General features: G+C 52.0%; 1 protein-coding gene across 1 annotated transcript; it reads left to right on the forward strand.

Moving 5' to 3' along the window:
- Positions 1–533: 533 nt before the first annotated feature.
- On the forward strand, positions 534–15,971 carry LOC144942146 (protein-glutamine gamma-glutamyltransferase K-like). Its single transcript, XM_078868908.1, has 14 exons — positions 534–549; positions 1,000–1,188; positions 1,899–2,153; positions 3,484–3,602; positions 4,803–4,904; positions 5,764–5,944; positions 6,470–6,608; positions 7,118–7,221; positions 8,111–8,199; positions 8,719–8,872; positions 10,123–10,608; positions 10,997–11,157; positions 11,524–11,660; positions 15,830–15,971. Exons 1-14 carry the CDS (start codon positions 534–536, stop codon positions 15,969–15,971), a joined length of 2,274 nt encoding a protein of 757 aa, XP_078725034.1.
- The last annotated feature ends 4,657 nt before the right edge of the window (positions 15,972–20,628 follow it).

A 20,628-nucleotide genomic window follows, 5' to 3' on the forward strand; every position in this document is an offset into this window, starting at 1 on the left:
TCATCACGGCCAAACGGAACACCGATTACAGAAGCATTCCAACACAAACGCGAGCTGGCTCTTATCTTGTGGCTACACGCCTCGGCTGGGATAGAATTCACTGTCGACGGATTTCCCCGAAGTCTCCTCAATCAGCCGCCACAACAGTCGGGGTCATCGTAAAGGGGGGAGGTGGAGGTGGTCCCGGCCGTCTTATCAATAGATAGGAATTGGGTGCAATGAGTCTCTCTCTTCCTTCCCTCTGCCTTCTGGGAGTACCGCCCATCCCCCGCGCAATGGGCAGTAACCCCACCTCGAACCCTTACCCGCCCCGCAGTCAAAGGCTAAGTGTTAATTAGAGGTCCTCGTTGCAATTACCTGGGTGTGCCTCCCCCCCCACCCCCACCCCAACGCCACCCACCCAATCCCCGCTAAGCGCTGCTGTAATCAGCAGTGATTGTCGCCCTCGCAGCGGGCGGGGGTCGTGGCCTTTTAAAGGGCAATGCGGGAGGGAAGCTGCAGCGGTGTCTCTCTCTCTGCGGCCCAGCGCAGCGATGCCTCGCGATACAGGTGAGGGTCTGAGGGTCAAGGTGAGGGTCTGAGGGTCAAGGTGAAGGTCTGAGGGTCAATGTGAGAGTGAGGGTCAAGGTGAGAGTCTGAGGGTCAAGGTGAGGGTATGAGGGTCAAGGTGAGAGTCTGAGAGTCAAGGTGAGGGTCTGAGGGTCAAGGTGAGAGTCTGAGGATCAAGGTGAGAGTCTGAGGGTCAAGGTGAGGGTCTGAGGGTCAAGGTGAGAGTCTGTGGGTTAAGTTGGGTATGTGAGATCAAGTGAGGGTCTGGGGTCAAGGTGAGAGTCTGAGGGTCAAGGTGAGGGTCTGAGGGTCAAGGTGAGGGTCTGAGGGTCAAGGTGAGAGTCTGTGGGTCCAGGTGAGGTTCTGGGGTAAAGGTCGAGTGTTGTAGCTTGTGACCACCCTGCGTGTATCCTCACCGTGACCTCCCCCTACCTCCCCACGGGACCTCAGTGGGCGAGCGCCTGGTCGTGTTGCGCGTGGAGAGCGCGGGGAAGGAGGAGGCGGCGCGCGAGCACCGCACCGGCGGCTTCGCGCAGGCGCAGCTCGTGCTGCGGCGTGGGGCCCCGTTCCGCCTGCGCCTCAAGCTGAGCCGCGCCGTGCAGCGACACCGCGACTCCATCGTCCTCGAGTTCAGCACCGGTAGGTGGACAGCGACGGGGCGTGGCCAGTGGGGGTAGGGTCGTTTTTACTAATTTTCAGAGGGGGGCCACTTTCGCCCATAAGAAATCAGTGTGATGGCTGCCACACATTTGGAACCAATGGGTTTGAGAGCACGATGGGGTGTTTTCACATGAGTGTATTGCCCGTGGCCGCACGACGTCAGGGGTCGCACTAAAGGTCACCAGGGGCCACCAGTGGCCTGCGGGCCTTGCAATGAAGAACGCTGAGATAGGAGGTGGAGTTCAGCACCAGTCAATGGACAACAACAGTGCGCGGCGGGCGGGGAGAAGGGCAGAGCCCTGGGTGGGGAGTGGAGTGACGGTGCGAGGTTACGATGGCGTCGTGATGCAGGGGGGATTCTAGAGGCGAGGAGAGGATGTGGGGGTGTTAATGATGGAGACATGACGCGTATGATAGGATAATGATGTTGTCGGTTGCGTGGGTGATTATGGGGAAGATGATGCTGATAATGTTGGAGGTGACGGGAGGATGTGATGATGGTTTTGGGTATGATGGATGAATAATGCTCATCTGTGAGGCTGAGTCGACCTAGGAGAGGCCCAGGACCTGGTTACATATTCTGATGTCGACAGTGAGCGGAAGTAGTAGTGTAGTGCGCGAACCACTATGCCACCGCTACCCCCCCCCCTCCCCCCCATTTACACACCCACACGCACGCACGCACGCAGAGAGTGCAGGACCTCCCGTCTCCGTGCCCGTGGGACCGCGGCTTAGCGAGCAGACGTGGAGCGCGACCCTGGGCGAGGAGACCTCGGGAGGGGGCCAAGGGGTCGAGATCGAGGTCACGGTGCAGTCTCCTCCGCACTGCCCCGTCGGCCAGTACCGGCTCGCGGTGGCGGTGAGCCCCGCGGGGGGCTTGCCGGTACGCACGGAGCCCGGGGTCTGTCCCGACCTCATCATCCTCTTCAACCCGTGGTGCAGAGGTGGGAGCTCCTGCGTCTTGACCAAGAATAGATTAGAATCGATATTCATAAGTACAATATTTAACAGCGTGAGACATCAGTGGTCAATAGTCAATGGATGGGGGAGGGCCAATTGCCGAGACAGGTACCTGGGGTGGTCTCCACGAGTTCGGAGACCAAAGGGAAGAGACGATTTACGTGCAGGTGGTGGAAGCCTGCAAGGGGAGATCTGTGTGTCTCTGTATGGGACTGTCTGTGTGTGTGTCTATTATTCTCTGTGTGCGTCTATGGATCTCTGCGTCAGTCTATGAGTGTATGTGTCTATGGGTCTGTGTGTTAGTCCGCGTGTCCCCGTGTGGGTCCGTGAATGTCTGTGTGAGTGTGGTGTGAGAGCGGTGGTGTAGCAATTAGCGCGCTGCGCTACGAACCCGGCGACACGAGTTCGAGTCCCGCTCACGGCCAACACCAGTGACGATTATCTGAACCGGTCCTGGGCCTCCCCTAGGTCGACTCAGCCTCAAATGAGTACCTGGTGCGGTGTGTAGTAAACATCGCCACTAGGGAGACAAAGGCGGTCGGCGTGGTGCTGGCCACCCAACCCCATCGTGTACCGTTCTGGCCTTCATAGGTGCTCGCTAACAGCACTTGCCCCTACAGTCTGTTAAGGCTACATGGGGGATCTTTGTCCTTGTTTGTATCTGTATGGGACTGCGAGTCTGTCTGTGTGTGTCTGTGTGTGTCTGGGTCGGTTTGTGTGGGTTTGTGTGTGTCTGTGTGGGTCTGTGTGTGTCTGTGTGGGTCTATGCGTGAGTCTATGGGTCTTTGTATGAGCAGATGGTAGGAGACTGTCATTGAATATCGTGGAGGTCGCTGCGTGGCTCTGCTGTGCAGTAGCTGCGGGACCCGGTGGAGGGTGGAACGCGTTGGCATTGAACTTTCTGTGGTGGCATCAACGGACGTTGTCCGTGATGACATCTTGACAATCAATCAAATCAATATTCTTCTTTCGCACGGCTGACGGAGATGCAGAGCAACAACGACAAATCCACACTCAGGCGTTCAAGCCCGGTTAGATGCGTCAGGAGGAGTGGATCATCGTCCCAGGGGCCTGCCTGGCGCGTCAATTGGCCCTGAAGTAGGCCCCTTGGCCTGGCTCGTGTTGTCATTGTCCTGTCACGTGATTCCTCACGTGACAAGAGTGGACCGCGTGACGGCTGCCATCAATCAAATCATTCGGCATGCTCGATCATCAACAGCCGATCAATAACGTTGCAGCTCTTACTTGTCGATATTACAAAGCGGAGCGAGTGACCGGACGTTTGGCGTGCTCGGGATCCCCCCCCCCCCCCAGGAGACGCCGTCTTCATGGAGCCCGAGGAACACAGAACGGAGTTTGTTCTGAACGAGACGGGCCGACTGTTTTATGGAACCGCGCAGCAGATCGGGACCCGCGCGTGGAACTACGGGCAGGTACGTGTAACCAGCGTGGCACGCGTGTGTGCAGTCTTTATATACTGTCCCATGTTACCTGTGTGGACAGTCATGGGCACACCTTGACGCGTGCACTCAATGGCAGCCGAGAGATTTCCAAAGCGAGCCCTGACACACACTCCGACTCGAACGCTAACTTCAGCCATAACTTATTAAGTGGTACCCCTACTACTTACTCTAACACTTGCTCTAACACTTGCTCTAATACACACCCTAACCCGATCATTAACACAGTTTACAGCCTTAACTCTTCTAGCCCCGATCACACCCTTACTACGAACACACCCCTATGCCTAACACACAACTTACTACTTACACTAACACACAACTCACTACTCACACACAACTTACTACGTACACTAACACACAACTCACTACTCACACTCACACACAACTTACACTCACACACAACTTACTACTCACACTCACACACAACTTACTACTCACACTAACACACAACTTACTACTCACAATAACACACAACTTACTACTCACACTCACACACAACTCACTACTCACACTAACACACAACTTACTACTCACACTCACACACAACTTACACTCACACGCAACTTACTACTTACACTCACACACAACTCACTACTTACACTCACACACGACTCACTACTCACACACAACTTACACTAACACACAACTCACTACTCACACTAACACACAACTTACTACTCACACTCACACACAACTCACTACTCACACTAACACACAACTCACTACTCACACTCACACACAACTTACTACTTACACTAACACACAACTTACTACTCACACTCACACACAACTCACTACTCACACTAACACACAACTTACTACTCACACTCACACACAACTTACTACTCACACTCACACACAACTTACTACTCACACACAACTCACTACTCACACTAACACACAACTTACTACTCACACTCACACACAACTTACACTAACACAAAACTTACCACTCACACTAACACACAACTCACTACTCACACTAACACACAACTCACTACTCACACTAACACACAACTTACACTCACACACAACTTACTACTCACACTAACACACAACTTACTACTCACACTAACACACAACTCACTACTCACACTAACACACAACTTACTCTAACACACAACTTACTACTTACCCCAACACAACCCTACCCCAACCCGCGGCCCGCAGTTTGCGAGCGGGGTGCTGGACGCGAGCCTGCACCTGCTGACCTCCATGGCCTGGGGGCAGCGTGGAGACGCCGTGGACGTGGTGCGAACCGTGTCCGCGCTGGTAAGAAGATCGACTCAACACAAAGAAACAGACCCCCCCCCCACCCACTCTTTGTTTCCTCACTGCTGATGTTCACACACTGCTGCGTCAGGTACTCGATTCAGGCTGAGTCGACCGGTTCAGATACTCGCCACTGTCACTGGTCGTGAGTGGGAATCGAATTCAGGTTTCCGGGTTTGTAGCGCGGTGCGCTAACCAGTACAATACCGCTCCCCATTAGAGACAAAGACAAAGATCCCCCGTATAGCCTTAACAGACTGTAGCGGCAAGTGCTGTTAGCGAGCACCTATGAAGGCCGGAACGGTACACGAGGGGGTGGGTGGCCAGCACCACGCCCGACCGCCTTTGTCTCTCCAGTGGCGATGTTTACACACTGCACCAGGTACTCATTTGAAGCTGAGCCGACCTAAGGAAGGCCCAGGACCGGTTCAGACAATCGTCACCGGTGTTGGCCGTGAGCGGGAATCGAACCCGGTTCGTCGGGTTCATAGCGCAGCGTAGTGCTAACCGCTGCACCACCGCTCCCCACACATTAGAGACGCACACAGAGACCCACGCATACGCAGAGAAAAAAGAGAGGCCAAGGCGCTTGCCGTGACGGCCGAATATCGTTTTGGGGATTGTTTCGAAGTAGGCAGTGGAGAGAACGCACAGGAGGCAAGAGACTGCCTCACCAACCGAGCGGCCATAGGCAGTAAATAGACAGAGACACGGGCGGCCCACGTGGACACCGCGGATCGTAAGTCGCGGGTCGTCCCCGACCTACGGCAAGTTGGCTCCGAACTCACCTTTGAAGTATTTCAGCTGTGCCTCCGCCCCCTCCCCCACCACTTCCACCCCCCCCCCCCCCCCCGCGAAGGTGAACGCGAATGACGAGAGCGGGGTCCTGGAGGGGAACTGGTCCGAGCGTAACGACTACTTCGGGGGGACCGCCCCCGCTGCCTGGACGGGTAGCCCTGACATCCTGAGAGAGCATCACCGGTCGGGTCGACCGGTCAAGTACGGCCAATGCTGGGTGTTCGCCGCCGTCACTACCACGGGTGCGGGGAGGGGGCGCGGAGCGGGGGGGGGGGGCGAAGTCGTCTTGCGGATTTGACTTGTGGATTGACAAATGCAGAGACGAAAAGAAAGCGCGTGGATGAATGGGCGTATGTTTGTATAGCAAATGAATAGGCAAGGTCTTTACCACCACTGAAATAAAGAACACTGTAATAATACTCTTTGGTTCTTTCGGTAAAGTCACGGAGGTATAAAATAAACTACGTGACTTTACCGAAATAACCAAAGAGTTTGGATTCCTGCAGTCACGAAAGCTTCAAATCAACATTTGTAGTCAATCACCTTACGCATGACCTGTGTGTGTGTTTCTTACGCGTGATCTGTATGCGTTTTACGCACGATCTCTGCCCTGTATATCCCCCCCCCCCTCCCATGATCTCTGTATGTTTATGCATGATCTGCACGTACGCTACGCATTATCCATACGTAATATCAAGCAATATCTCTGTCGGTTTTCCGGATGTACGTATTTCACGCATGTCCCGTGTGTGTCTTCTGCCGCGAAGTGTTGCGCGCCCTGGGAATCCCGTGTCGCACCGTCACCAACTTCTCCTCGGCGCACGACACGGACGGGAACCTCGTCACGGACATCTTCCTCGACGAGAAGATGCGGCCAGACCGGAGCCACACCAAGGACTCCATCTGGTGAGGGGCAGCCCCCTGCCCCACGTGCTGGAGCTCCATGCACTCCCTGCACCGTGACCTCCTGCACTGTGACCTCCTGCACCACGACTCCCTGCACCGTGACTCCCTCTCCCATGCAGACCGGCTCCCTGCTGAACACACTCTATGACCCCATATATGGCCACGCAAACATAGCGATACACCGTATGGCCTTTAACAGACCGCTGGGGCAAGTGCTATTAGCGAGCACCTATGAAGGCATACACGGCACATGAGAGAGGATGGGTGGTCGGCACCACCCTCGGCCACCTTTGTCTCCCTAGTTGCGATGTTTACACATCGCGCCAGATACGCATTTAAGGCTGAGTCGACCTCGGGAGATGCAGGACCGGTTTAGTTAATCGCCACTGGTGTTGGTGACCGTAAGGGGGAATAGAGCTCGGGTCGTCGAATTCGTCATCGTACAGTGCACTAAACCCCCTCGCTCACAGACAGGACTCCAACTCATCCGCCTCGCGCACCTGTGCCAGGAACTTCCACTCGTGGAGCGACGCGTGGATGAAGCGACCCGACCTCCCGTCGGGATACGATGGCTGGCAGGTGGTGGACGGCACCCCGCAGGAAGCGAGCGCAGGTAACGTTCACCTGAGCGTCGCGAGGCGTGCCCCGCAGGTGGTATCACGTGGGACGATGGGTGGGGTGAAGGGACGATGATTGATGATTTTCGTGCTCATGTTATTAAAAAGCGTTTAAACGCAAAGTGCGCGTGCGTCTGCGCCATGGCCCCTTGCACGAATCCGCTCCTCTATAGGGACCTCCCCACTGCCACGCTCGAGCTGATCGCGGCGGTGTATTTGACCATACTTCACCACGCTGGTCGGAGCGGGGTTGGTTGCAGGCGTGGCGGCGCAGGGTTCAGCGCAAGGGTTCGTGTTGCAGCACTGCCCCTTTGCTGACCACGTGGCCCTTGCCAGATTGGCTCAGCGAGTGCGCAATCGGCGCGCCGTGTGGCAGCGTCCCCGGTTTGCCACGTGCAGCTCTCGTAGACGATGACAACAAACACGCACCCTGCTCTACGGAGCCTGACAGCGGTCATGATGATGGCGGTGGTGGTTCGCGTGGTACTTCCTATCAACCTAAAAACATTTAATTTTTTTTAATATTACCAGGTAAGGCCCACTGAGATATATAGCTATACTTCAGAAGCGGCCTAGCCATCACTAACTATATCTCAACAAAGTGGCCTATCATATGTTAATGTGTTACAGGCAAATATTTTAAACGCATGTTGATTATAAATGTGGAGGGCAAAACCTGAGGACCTGGAGGAAAATCTACGCGACCATGAAGATAGACACGCAAACTCCAAATATGCAGGCGTCAGGGTCAGGATCGAGCCCACGACCTCCTGTATACCAGGCAAGGTAATTAACATCTCGCCACCATGGCACCCCCCCCCCACTCCTTGTCTCTATGTGCCCCCCCCCTCCCCGCCCCACTACCCCTACACCCCCGCCACCCAGGTGTTTTCCGCTGCGGCCCGGCTCCCGTGGTGGCCGTGAAGAAAGGAGACATAAACTTGAAATACGACACCGCCTTTGTGTTCGCGGAGGTCAGCAAAGCTGCTGGACACTGTGATCTCCCATCACCGCGTGATCGCACCTTTCAAGCAGTCCCAACCATGAACCGAAACCCAGCCCGCAACCCAACTCTAACCCTGAACCCAACTATAATACCAACCCTAGCCCTAATAAAAACCGAATCCCAATCTTGACCCCTAACTCTATACATTAATCGATACAATCCTTCCCTAACCATCTGATTATATGCCATTCGAACCAATCCCAAGCATGACACAAACAGTCTGACAGCTCACCTGTTCACCTGACCGACTACCCACGTGGTCACCTGCTCACGTGCTCACCTGTTCGCCCAATCGCCTCACCTGCTCAACTATTCAGCCGTTAGCCCATTCACCTGCTAAAACGCTCACCTGCTCACCTACTCATCGTGTAACCTGATCACCTGCTCACCTACTCATCGTGTAACCTGCTCACCTGCTCACCTACTTATATGCTCATCTGCATACCCAATCGTCTGCTCATGCACTCACCCGCTCACCTGTGCACAGGTGAACAGCGACCGCGTGTTCTGGAAGAGGCGTGCGGGCGGGGAACGGGAGCGGATCTCCGTGGAGACTGACAGCATCGGCCAGAAGATCAGCACCAAGGCTCCGGGCAGCGACGCGCGCCTCGACATCACAGCCGAATACAAACCCCCTGAGGGTAACCGCGAGCTCGGGCAGCAGGGGGGCAGCGGCTATGGGGCCCAGGGTCAGACGGCGTAGTGACAGAGGCAATCGTAGTAACAATGTCAACTTATAGTAGTAGGTTTTTACCCTTTAAACTGGTACAAAAACTGACACCTTTATACAAGGCATCATGTTTGCAATAACCACAACACAAGCAGTCAAAATGCAAACAAAAACAAAACAACTCTGATAATGATAATGATATGCACTGTCCTTGAAGTTGATTGGTCCACACCCGAGACAGCTTTTCTTAGAGCCTAGTCTCCATTGGTGTTGGACCAGATGACGCCAAAAGGCGTACAACTCAAAAACAGCGGTCTGTCAATTAGTAACGCGCCACGCGCCTCCGCACTGCATTCGCTCGCTCTCGTAGAGAGAGAGGACGACTCAGAGGCACCAGCAGGAGGAACGACAGACGAGCGAGAAGGTAGCCAAATGATGAATCGGCGCTACCAACAATTTCTCAAGCTCTGCGGTCTTCTATACATTAGAATGTTATCGGACACTTAATGAGCATTTACATGTTGGAGAAAGCCGGAGCGCCCGGACAAAATCCACGGCGTGCGAGGGGGAAACACTGTATCCCACAGAGACGAAATAGATGGAGCCCACGCGTTTGCTGTTGTGCCGCTTTCTCCTGGCGAGCTAGGATACGACACCACGGCGTCCACGGGATGGGAGTTTCGCAAGATCTGTGTGTGATCCACCAACCCTGCATTGCCTCTACAGTGGCTGCAGTACACACCACGTGCATAGACGCCACCGGCCGGTAGGGGCAGTGGGCAGATGGTCAGGGGCCAAGGAGCAAGGGGAGGATGGAGAAGGGCAGCAGCGAGTGGGGCAGTGGTGCGGCACGTTCGAGGGATGCAAATGTTGACTGATTTTTTTTTTATTGAATACAACTAGAACAATTTACACCGGTGCGTTGATCGATATGATGTTGATTATAATGTTTACAGATACTTAGATTGAGATTAGGATGCTCAGGAGATAGCGATGACGATGTTAATGTCTTTACGCATGGTGATGGGAGGGAACTATCAATCTGGTGATGGCTGGGGAAGTTGAAGATGGTGATGATAGTGCTCCTGCTAAGTGGTGGTACTTCAGATGATGATTACGATGGTGCGACTATTGCTGTAGCTGCTGAAATAATAATGATGCTGCATCTGCTGCTGACGATGACGATGCCCCTCGTCCACCCACCTTCGTCCACCCCCGCAGGCTCCGAGGAGGAGCGCCGCGTGGTGGCGCACGCACTCAGCCTGCTGAAGCGTGGGGGTGCGGAGAGGGGACCCCGCGAGGTGGAGACAGGAGGGGCAGGGTCCCCCCAGGGGGACAACGCGAGCGGCGCAGGTGGTCCTGGCGGGGTCGAGAGGGGAAGAGACGCAGCGGATATCGGCGGGGCTCTGGATGAACGCTCCGTTTTAAACCCTGATGGGCACCTCATTGCATCCCTTGGCGGGGACCCTATTGGGCCCCCAGCGGGCGGGGAGCCACGACCCCCCGAGGTGACTCTGGCGGTGCGGGTTCTGGAGGAGACCGCGCTGGGCCGGGAGTTAACGGCCGAGGTGCGCGTGGCGAGTGCGAGCGCGCGACCCCGCGTGCACGTGTGCGTGCGCGTGCGGGGCCACGGGGCCACGTACACGGGCGCCAACCTGGGCGGGTTCGAAGAGGAGGAGACCCTGCTGGAGCTGGGACCCCACGAGGGTGAGACGGAGGGAGGGAGAGAAGAAGGATGATTATACGAGTATTGTATTTGTGTGCATGCGTGTATATGAACGGCAGTCTAGCGGTTAGCGCTCTGTGCTACGAAACCCGGGGACCCAAGTTCTATTCCCGATCAGGACCAACATAAGTGATGATTTTATGAACCGGTCCTGTGCCTCGTCCCCTAGGTCGACGCAGCCTCAAATGAGTAGCTGGTGCGGTGTGTATACATCGCCACTGGAGGGACAAAGGCAGTCAGGCGTGGTGCTGGCCACCCACCACCTCGTGTACTGTCCCGGCCTTCATAGATGCTCGCTAACAGCACTTGCCCCAACAGTCTTGTTTGAAGGCTCTACGGGGGGACCTTTGTCTTTGTTGTCTGGCACAGAGCGGCGCGTGCTGGTGCGCGTGCCCGCGAGCGAGTACCTGCACCTGGCCGTGGACCACTTCGCGCTCGTGCTGGTGGCGTGCGCGCGCGTGCTCGACACGGGCGTCGAGGTCGCGCGCGTGCACGTGGCCCGCGTGCGCTCCCCGCGCCTACGCGTGCACGTGAGTGGCACACTACAGCAACATTAACAACAACAACAACAATAACAACAACAACAGCAGCAACAACTATATTTCTCAAAATAGATTTTGGGTATCATAAATCCTCCTCCACCCGACACGGTGGTGCGATGGTACAATGGTAGATGGTGGTGTGTTTATAATGGCATGATGATGGTGTGATGTGAGATGATGCTGTGATGTTAGATGTATGTTGAACTTATTTCGCACCGTACGTAGACAAGGGCTAATCGGAGGTGTGTTTGCAATGGCATGATGGGATAATGACGGTGTGATTATGATCATGGCGTGAAAATGGTGCAGTGGTAGATGATGGTGTAACGATGATGCTGTGATATCCCCCCACAGGTGCCCGAGGGGGCCCACGTGGGTCGCGATCTCATCTCCGAGCTCTGCTTCACAAACCCCGTGGCACGCGTCCTGCACCGCGTGCGCGTGCGCGTCGAGGGAGCCGGCGTGCACGCGCCGGGCACCATCCTCGTCGGGTATGGCGTAATCGTCACAAGTTCACGATCATAAGAAGATCAAATATATCTTCTTGGTTCTTTCGGTAAAGTCACGTAGAAGGGAAGTAATAAAATAATAAAAATAAAACATAATAAAACAATTCTCACGACGTTTCGGCCACAACGCAAGCAGCCATCCTCAGGCGAAGAATGAAACACCCCAAGCTTGGAGCGTATATTTAAGCTGGGTTAGAGGGGGGGGAGGTGGGAAGAAGAGCGCCTAAACAAAATAATTTGCATATCAAGAGGAATTCAGCATATGGAAAATGCGTAGGAGGTGGGCGGGGGGGGTTCCAAATCAATACTATGCCCGTGCATTATGCAGGATTAGCAGCATCAAAGGGGGGGGGGGAAGGGGGGGAGCATTAACAAAGGAAAGGAATGTTAATAGTATGTAGCTGTAGTTACTAAACAACCACGTAAAAAACTACAGTATAAACTGCATGACAAACTAAAGTATAAACTACATAGCATCATCAGTAAACTTACTATACTCTACAATAAGCTGAGTTACTAACAGTAAGTAATACATGAAAAATTCTACGTTGTAAAAAATTATATAATATGCTTCCATCTAAACTTTATTCTCTTACATCACACGCGTCTATACCGTACTATATACTTCCATAGGCAAAACCAACATTAAATTACATACTGTATTGCTATAAACCACCCTATACCTTATACATTTTTAATATAACACTATGTATTATTCTACCCACCCTAATGTGTATCAAAATGGTTTATTACGTCCTTCCAGTGATTGCTAAGCCAGAATCCATCTTCTCGGTTAAAATTGTCTCTGTGTTTGTAAATGTGGATCGCCTCATGTACGAATCTCTCATGATAGCCAGATGGCTTGCAGAGAACCTCTGTCTTGGAGAAGTCAATGTCATGTGAGCCCACTGAGTTGTAACAGTGATCTGCCACGGCTGAGGTGTTTGTCCTACAGTGTTTCAGGTCAGCTTTATGTTCACGGATGCGGTCCGAGACATGTCGTTTGGTTTCCCCAATGTAACTGCTACCACAGAGGCAACTTAGTTTGTAGACACCAGGGTACTGTATGTCTGGAACCACATCTTTTACAGACGGTACCAGATCACGGATTTTATGTACTGTGTTGAATCGGACCTGGATCTTGTGTTTAATCAGGATTTTGGAGATCTTTTTTGTGACCCCAGCAATGTAGGGTAAGGTGATGGTCTTGAAAGGCTCCTCAACAGGATCCTTCTTGGTGGTTGGAGTGATGGCTTTGCGGATTGTGTAGTCGGAGTAACCATTAGCCTTAAGAGCTTGGCGTACGTGTTTGAGTTCACTGGAAATGTGTTCATGGTCGGAGATGCATTGGGCTCTATGATATAGAGTCTTGATGAGGGAATTCTTCTGGGATGGATGGTGGTGGGAATCCGGTTTTAGATAAGCATCCGTGTGGGTGGCTTTCCTGTAGACAGAGTGGCTCATTGAACCATCAGGTCTCCTTTTGATTAGGACATCCAAAAAGGGTAGCTTGCCATCATTTTCGACTTCCATGGTGAATCTGATGGCTGGGTGTATGGAATTGATATGGTCGAGAAATTGGTCTAGAGCAGGCCGGCCATGTGGCCAGATGACAAAAGTGTCGTCTACGTACCTCTTCCATAAGGTCGGGCGTAGAGTGGCAGTCTGGATGGCGTCCGTCTCAAATTTCTCCATGAAGATGTTGGCTACAACCGGAGATAAGGGGGAGCCCATTGGGGTGCCCTCAATTTGCTTGTAGAAGGTTCCATTCCAGGTGAAGTATGTATTGGTTAAGCAGTGTCTCACCAGGGGGGGTACCCCAGCATTCAGTCCTTGATGAACCAAGTCTTCAATGATTGCGATGGTGTCAGGCACAGGCACCTTGGTGAACAAGGAAACCACATCAAAACTGACAAGCAGGTCGTCTGGGGACAGGGCAATCCCCTTGATTGTTGATACCAGGTCAGTAGAGTTTAGTACTGCAGAGGTGGTTTTTCCAGTGAATTTCTCGACCATATCAATTCCATACACCCAGCCATCAGATTCACCATGGAAGTCGAAAATGATGGCAAGCTACCCTTTTTGGATGTCCTAATCAAAAGGAGACCTGATGGTTCAATGAGCCACTCTGTCTACAGGAAAGCCACCCACACGGATGCTTATCTAAAACCGGATTCCCACCACCATCCATCCCAGAAGAATTCCCTCATCAAGACTCTATATCATAGAGCCCAATGCATCTCCGACCATGAACACATTTCCAGTGAACTCAAACACGTACGCCAAGCTCTTAAGGCTAATGGTTACTCCGACTACACAATCCGCAAAGCCATCACTCCAACCACCAAGAAGGATCCTGTTGAGGAGCCTTTCAAGACCATCACCTTACCCTACATTGCTGGGGTCACAAAAAAGATCTCCAAAATCCTGATTAAACACAAGATCCAGGTCCGATTCAACACAGTACATAAAATCCGTGATCTGGTACCGTCTGTAAAAGATGTGGTTCCAGACATACAGTACCCTGGTGTCTACAAACTAAGTTGCCTCTGTGGTAGCAGTTACATTGGGGAAACCAAACGACATGTCTCGGACCGCATCCGTGAACATAAAGCTGACCTGAAACACTGTAGGACAAACACCTCAGCCGTGGCAGATCACTGTTACAACTCAGTGGGCTCACATGACATTGACTTCTCCAAGACAGAGGTTCTCTGCAAGCCATCTGGCTATCATGAGAGATTCGTACATGAGGCGATCCACATTTACAAACACAGAGACAATTTTAACCGAGAAGATGGATTCTGGCTTAGCAATCACTGGAAGGACGTAATAAACCATTTTGATACACATTAGGGTGGGTAGAATAATACATAGTGTTATATTAAAAATGTATAAGGTATAGGGTGGTTTATAGCAATACAGTATGTAATTTAATGTTGGTTTTGCCTATGGAAGTATATAGTACGGTATAGACGCGTGTGATGTAAGAGAATAAAGTTTAGATGGAAGCATATTATATAATTTTTTACAACGTAGAATTTTTCATGTATTACTTACTGTTAGTAACTCAGCTTATTGTAGAGTATAGTAAGTTTACTGATGATGCTATGTAGTTTATACTTTAGTTTGTCATGCAGTTTATACTGTAGTTTTTTACGTGGTTGTTTAGTAACTACAGCTACATACTATTAACATTCCTTTCCTTTGTTAATGCTCCCCCCCTTCCCCCCCCCCCTTTGATGCTGCTAATCCTGCATAATGCACGGGCATAGTATTGATTTGGAACCCCCCCCGCCCACCTCCTACGCATTTTCCATATGCTGAATTCCTCTTGATATGCAAATTATTTTGTTTAGGCGCTCTTCTTCCCACCTCCCCCCCCTCTAACCCAGCTTAAATATACGCTCCAAGCTTGGGGTGTTTCATTCTTCGCCTGAGGATGGCTGCTTGCGTTGTGGCCGAAACGTCGTGAGAATTGTTTTATTATGTTTTATTTTTATTATTTTATTACTTCCCTTCTACGTGACTTTACCGAAAGAACCAAGAAGATGAATCCCTGCAGTCACGAAAGCTTTAAATCGAAATCAAATATATCATAGAAGGTGTTTCGGGCAACGGCCCTTCTTCATAGCACACGTGTTATCGATTGAACCAAACACATATGCTATGAAGAGGGATCATCGCCTGAAACGTCCGTTATTATATAATTTTCCTTTTAAGACCAGGATGTTATTGACGATTGAGAGTTTTAATTTTTGCGTGCGTATGCAACATTGTAAACGCAATCTCACAATACTGTCCATGTGTTTAGTGACAATTATACCTGATGCTCACGCTGCTGCTGCTGCTGATTATGACACGTGCCCGTATGTGTCTCTTGACGATAGTGTAGCGGTGAGCGTGATTTGTTATGCACCCGCGACCCAGTTCTGGGCCTCCCCTAGGTCGATTCAGCCTCAAATGACTATCTGGTGCGGTGTGTGCAAGCTTCAGCACTGGGGGTACAATAGGCGGTCAGACGTGGTGCTGCCCACACCACCCGCTCATGTGCCTGTCCCGCCCTTAATAGGTGCTCGCAGTACTTGCCCCAACAGTTTGCTGAAGGCTATACAGGGGACATTTATCTTTGTGTGTCTGTCTCGGCCCAGGGACGTGGAGGGGCACGGCCGCGTGCGCATGCGCGTGCCCGTGGTTCCCAAGCGCCCCGGGGAGCTCACGCTGATCGCGAGCCTCGACTGCACGGAGCTGCCGCAGGTGCACGGGGGAGCCACCTTCCAGTGCGAGCCCTGAGACTTCAGCATCACCACCATCATCAACATCATGAGTCAACCACCATCATCAGCATCAAGAGTGGTACCACCATGATCGTGATCGAGTGAACTATCATGAACGTGTTCATCATCATCAAGGTTGCACTAATTACACACAAAGTGCTTGCCACAAATATATCACAAATTCCTTGCTGATCTCGTCAAGGAGCGTAAACAATCACGAGAACTTTGGTCATCCTCGCAGTGGCTTTTGGATAGCCATCAAACAAAGACGGTCACTGCATCGCGCACTTTCAGATGCGCTTGTGTGGCCGTCTGGAGCACTCTTTCTTCCCATATCAGGAAGCCGCTGAAGCTATGCACTGTTAAATGTAGATTGAACACTCATTTATTTAGAAATGTGTTTTGTGTTTAGTTTGTTGTCCTTCCCCGCACCTCCGACTAGCGCGTTTGGCTACGCACGGTGCAAAGAAGTTCAACGTACATGTCAACCACCACGATCGTGTTCATCGTCATAAGATGATCATTATCAGAATCATCAAATCGAATGGGGACCAGAAATCGTGACGGGGTGTGGGTGGTGGGAGAATACTCATTACAGAGCCGAGTCCCGTCAGCTCCACGTGACAGACTTCAGGAGCGATAGACGAGAACGCTACCGCGTGACGTCACAGGACTGCGGGTACTAATGAAGAAGGGGAATGACGTCGTTGATGTCGCCAGTGGCGTTTATTTTGCCCCACGCATCGCCATCGCTTCCTTCTTCCAGTTCCTGCAGTTGTTGGAGACGACACCGCACCTTCGAGGTCTTTCGATGGTAACAGTCTGGCTCAAGGTCTTCCCATTGATCTTATTTTATATAGATTTATATAGCGGCTTATTCCAAAGTGCTTTACAACAATTATAACATAAGATGATGGGTTATTAAAGGGGGTGGTGTAGTTATGGTGATAGGACAAGTGTGAGTGGTGAAGGAGGGTTAGCTATAGGGGTGGATATAGGGGTTGGGGTAGTGATAGGGGTTGGGGTCGTGATAGTGCGAGTGATAGGGGTAGTAATAGGGGTTTGGAGTAATGTTAGGGGTAGTGATATGGGTTGGGGTAGTGATAGGGGTAGTGATAGGGGTTGGGGTAGTGATAGGGGTTGGGGTAGTGATAGGGATGGGGTAGTGATAAGGGTAGTGATAGGGGTACTGATAGGGGTAGTGATCGGGGTTGGGGTAATGATAGGGGTAGTGATAGGGGTTGGGGTAGTGATAGGGGTAGTGATAGGGGTTGGGGTAATGATAGGGGTTGGGGTAATGATAGGGGTAGTGATAGGGGTTGGGGTAGTGATAGGGGTAGTGATAGGGGTTGAGGTAGTGATAGGGGTTGGGGTAATGATAGGGGTAATGGTAGGGGTTGGGGTAGTGATAGGGGTAATGATAAGGGTAGTGATAGGGGTTGGGGTAATGATAGGGGTAGTGATAGGGGGGTGGGGGCTGGAAGTAGCAGCAGGATGAACACGGGCAGGGGTCGTCATCCAACATAACAAGAAGATTTCTTTTTAATTCGGAAAACAACCCCCTCCCCCCTCAATATTTTAAGAGCTGCAATGCACGTCAATACGAGAGGGTGGGTCCTAAATAAATAAACAACGTTACAAAGCTGTCCATAAAGAGGCACATGCGGCTCCAGAGCCGCAGGTTTCCAATCCCTGGTGTCGGGAGAAGAGACGGGTTGTAGGGGAGGAGCAGAAGCAGGTCAGTGAGGATGATTGCTTCATGATCGCCCAACTTCTGGGTGCCACTCCAATGCCCGGCTCGGTAAATTGCCCTCATCTTCCACCCGTGTCCCGCCCGTCTCAACCTCCTCCTACTCCTGATCCGTCCCACAACATTTTGCTGCCACGTGCTATTCCATTCCTTCAAGTTGCTTACCCTATTCTCCTCCACTCTACGCACGTGTCCCATCCGCCACAGCATCAACGCCCCTTCACAGTTACCACTTGTAATAGAGATGACGGCACATTTTAAATCGCTAAGCATTAAAGCGACAGTAATTGAAGCTGTAAACAATTCATGTAATTATTTTCTCTGACGCTGGCCCCACCCATCACGGTAAGACACGAACAACTCCAAGCAGCAGAAAAAACATTATGTTCTATGCAATTATGTTCCATGCAATTATAATCGATTATCTTCATGATAGGCGAGCGGTGGCAGAGCAGTTCGCGTGTTGCGCTACTAAACGTGCCGAGCTAAGCAGGCGGTCGCGGCGACAAAAAACCCCCGTGTAGCCTTTAACAGATTGTTGGTGCAAGTCCGGTTAGTGAGCACATTTGAACGCCCACACAGTGCACGAGGGGTGGTGTGGCCAACATCCACGCTCGGCCGCCTTTGTCTCCCCAGTGCTGGTATTTCCACATCACACCGGGTACTCCTTTAAGGCTGAGACAACCTGAGCGCAGTGCCATTGCTGTTCCAGTAAATTACCTCCGTTCAGTTTGTCGCACCTTCTCCATGCGCTAATGCCCCCTCGCCGCTCGGTTGCTTTGCACGAAGAGTCCGCACTAGAGAGAGGCGAGAGAGCAAAGTGCGGGCACCTTGGGAGATTTTTTTTTGTACCCAATCAGTGCGAGGGGCTGCGCTGATGTCAAATCCATTCAACTGAGGCCTTCTACTTTTCATTATAAAGGTTCGACTGAAATGAACCTGGCAGGATGCGCGCAACTTATTCGGAATGCGATGGATTTACTAAATATATCAACAGGAGTCTAACTTCGTTAGAAGACTCATGTGGGTTTTTGAACCCGTCAGTGCAGACTATTGCATGCTATCCCCTCTTAAATCCTTGGGGGTTTCCTCTGAGCACGTCAGAAATATGCGTTTGGAGTATTTGGCTGCAATACATTTGCACATCAACTTCGTTGGGTTATCATTTGTGGCCAGGTCGCGTCGCTGAAAGCTACATAGCTCAGTGGGCCTTGCCTGGTCTAACTTAGTTTAATCGGATGTGCAGACACATTCCTGAACCGGCAAAGCAGACCAGAGCAGAAAGAGTCTTGATGGTCGATGGAATATTACTGAACAAATATTAGTTATAAAAGTATTAAATATTTTTCGTCCTTTGACACAAGACCTCATGTCATTCACATGAGTTTAGTGACATAGCGCTGACTGTTGGACAGCAGCAGCAACTGCAGGTGGGCACTTAGCACACACGCCGTTGAACATATACGCGGGTGTGCCAGCAAGGCGGAGGAACGGGGCAAGGGTCATGGTAGACCTCGTGGGGAAGCTCCTGGAACCCTATAGAGGGTTCGAGAAGGGAGGCGCGGCTAGGGCGGAGCCAAGCAGCGCCGAGGGGAATAAAAGCAGCGGAGAGCGGGAGCTCCGGACTGCCGCTTCTGGGAGTGGACTCGTCTCGTCGTCGCTGTCGTCGTCACCGCCGTGGTCGCTGCCGCCTTCGCCCGATCATTGCGCGGCCGGACAGTAGTTGACTGTCCCTGTCCACGCTGTCGGTACAACGTGGACAGGCTCGTGTCTGGGACGGGGCGTGCGGCAGCGGAGTCGTGTGTGGGAGAGAGAGGGGGGCCCGAGTGGTGGCGTGAGGTCGGCAACAATAAAAGGGCAGAGCGGTGCCTCCTGTGACCACCTCGTCTCCAGCTGACTGTGTGTGCGACGCACGCCACCTGCATACACAGACGACACTACATGAGTATACTTCACCACGTATGTTGAACTTCTTTTGCACCGTACGTAATCAACCGCGCTAATCAAAGACCATTTAATGCATCACTCATCATTGTCACCATCACCGCCACCACTCACCAGCAGCAAAGATGGCAACATCACTATCATCAGCAGCAACGTACTTTTTTTAAGATTAAGCGGTGAAATATATTCGTATAAACACATTGATCGTGTCACTTAATTATTTATTTCCCCTGTAAAAAAAATGTATGTACACAGTACTTGAAAAATTCAATACTTTTCTTTGATTTGAACCTCATGGCAGGACCCCGGGGTCCCATAAGCCCCCAGCTCTCGCATAAACTGCGTTGCGACGTCATTTCATGTCTGTTGAAGGCCAACAATACGGCAACCTGTTCCTCTCGGCGAGCGCGACACAATGCGCTAATTAAAGTTTCAAAGTTTTGTTTCTTCTGCGCATTCGTCCTCGCTGCTGCACTTGGATGACATGACAAGAGAATGATCTGCGCCAGGTGGGTCGCGACGTTTATGTGCGCGGTGGGACAGAGTCGCAATATTTTTTTTATTAATTATGATTTCTACTTACGTTTATTCGGGACCCCGGGGTCCTGCCATAAGGTTCATGTGGCCGCATTAACAAGTCGCTTGCATTAAAATTGCACCTGTGAGCAGCACATCACGATGAGTCCCACACTGCTGGTGTGGCAGAGACCCCATGCTCGCGGAGACGGTAGGGCAGGGACAAGGGGCAGGGTATATTGCTTGCCCCCCCAGATAGTAGTCTTCATGGGCACCAATGGCGACCTGGCATGGACCCCCCTATCGGTTGCTCACCCCCACGGAACTTCAAGATAGTTGCCACGTGCTCGTCGAGAACGGTGAAATCTCGTCTCACTGAGACGCCGCGTGGCGATTCAGCCACACCGGTGCGGGTCGACCGGGCGTGGTAACAAAAGTCTGACCGTGCCGCCACTCCTCGCCA

This window comes from Lampetra fluviatilis, chromosome 26 (assembly GCF_964198595.1).
Source record: "Lampetra fluviatilis chromosome 26, kcLamFluv1.1, whole genome shotgun sequence".
Taxonomy (NCBI): Eukaryota; Metazoa; Chordata; class Hyperoartia; order Petromyzontiformes; family Petromyzontidae; genus Lampetra; species Lampetra fluviatilis.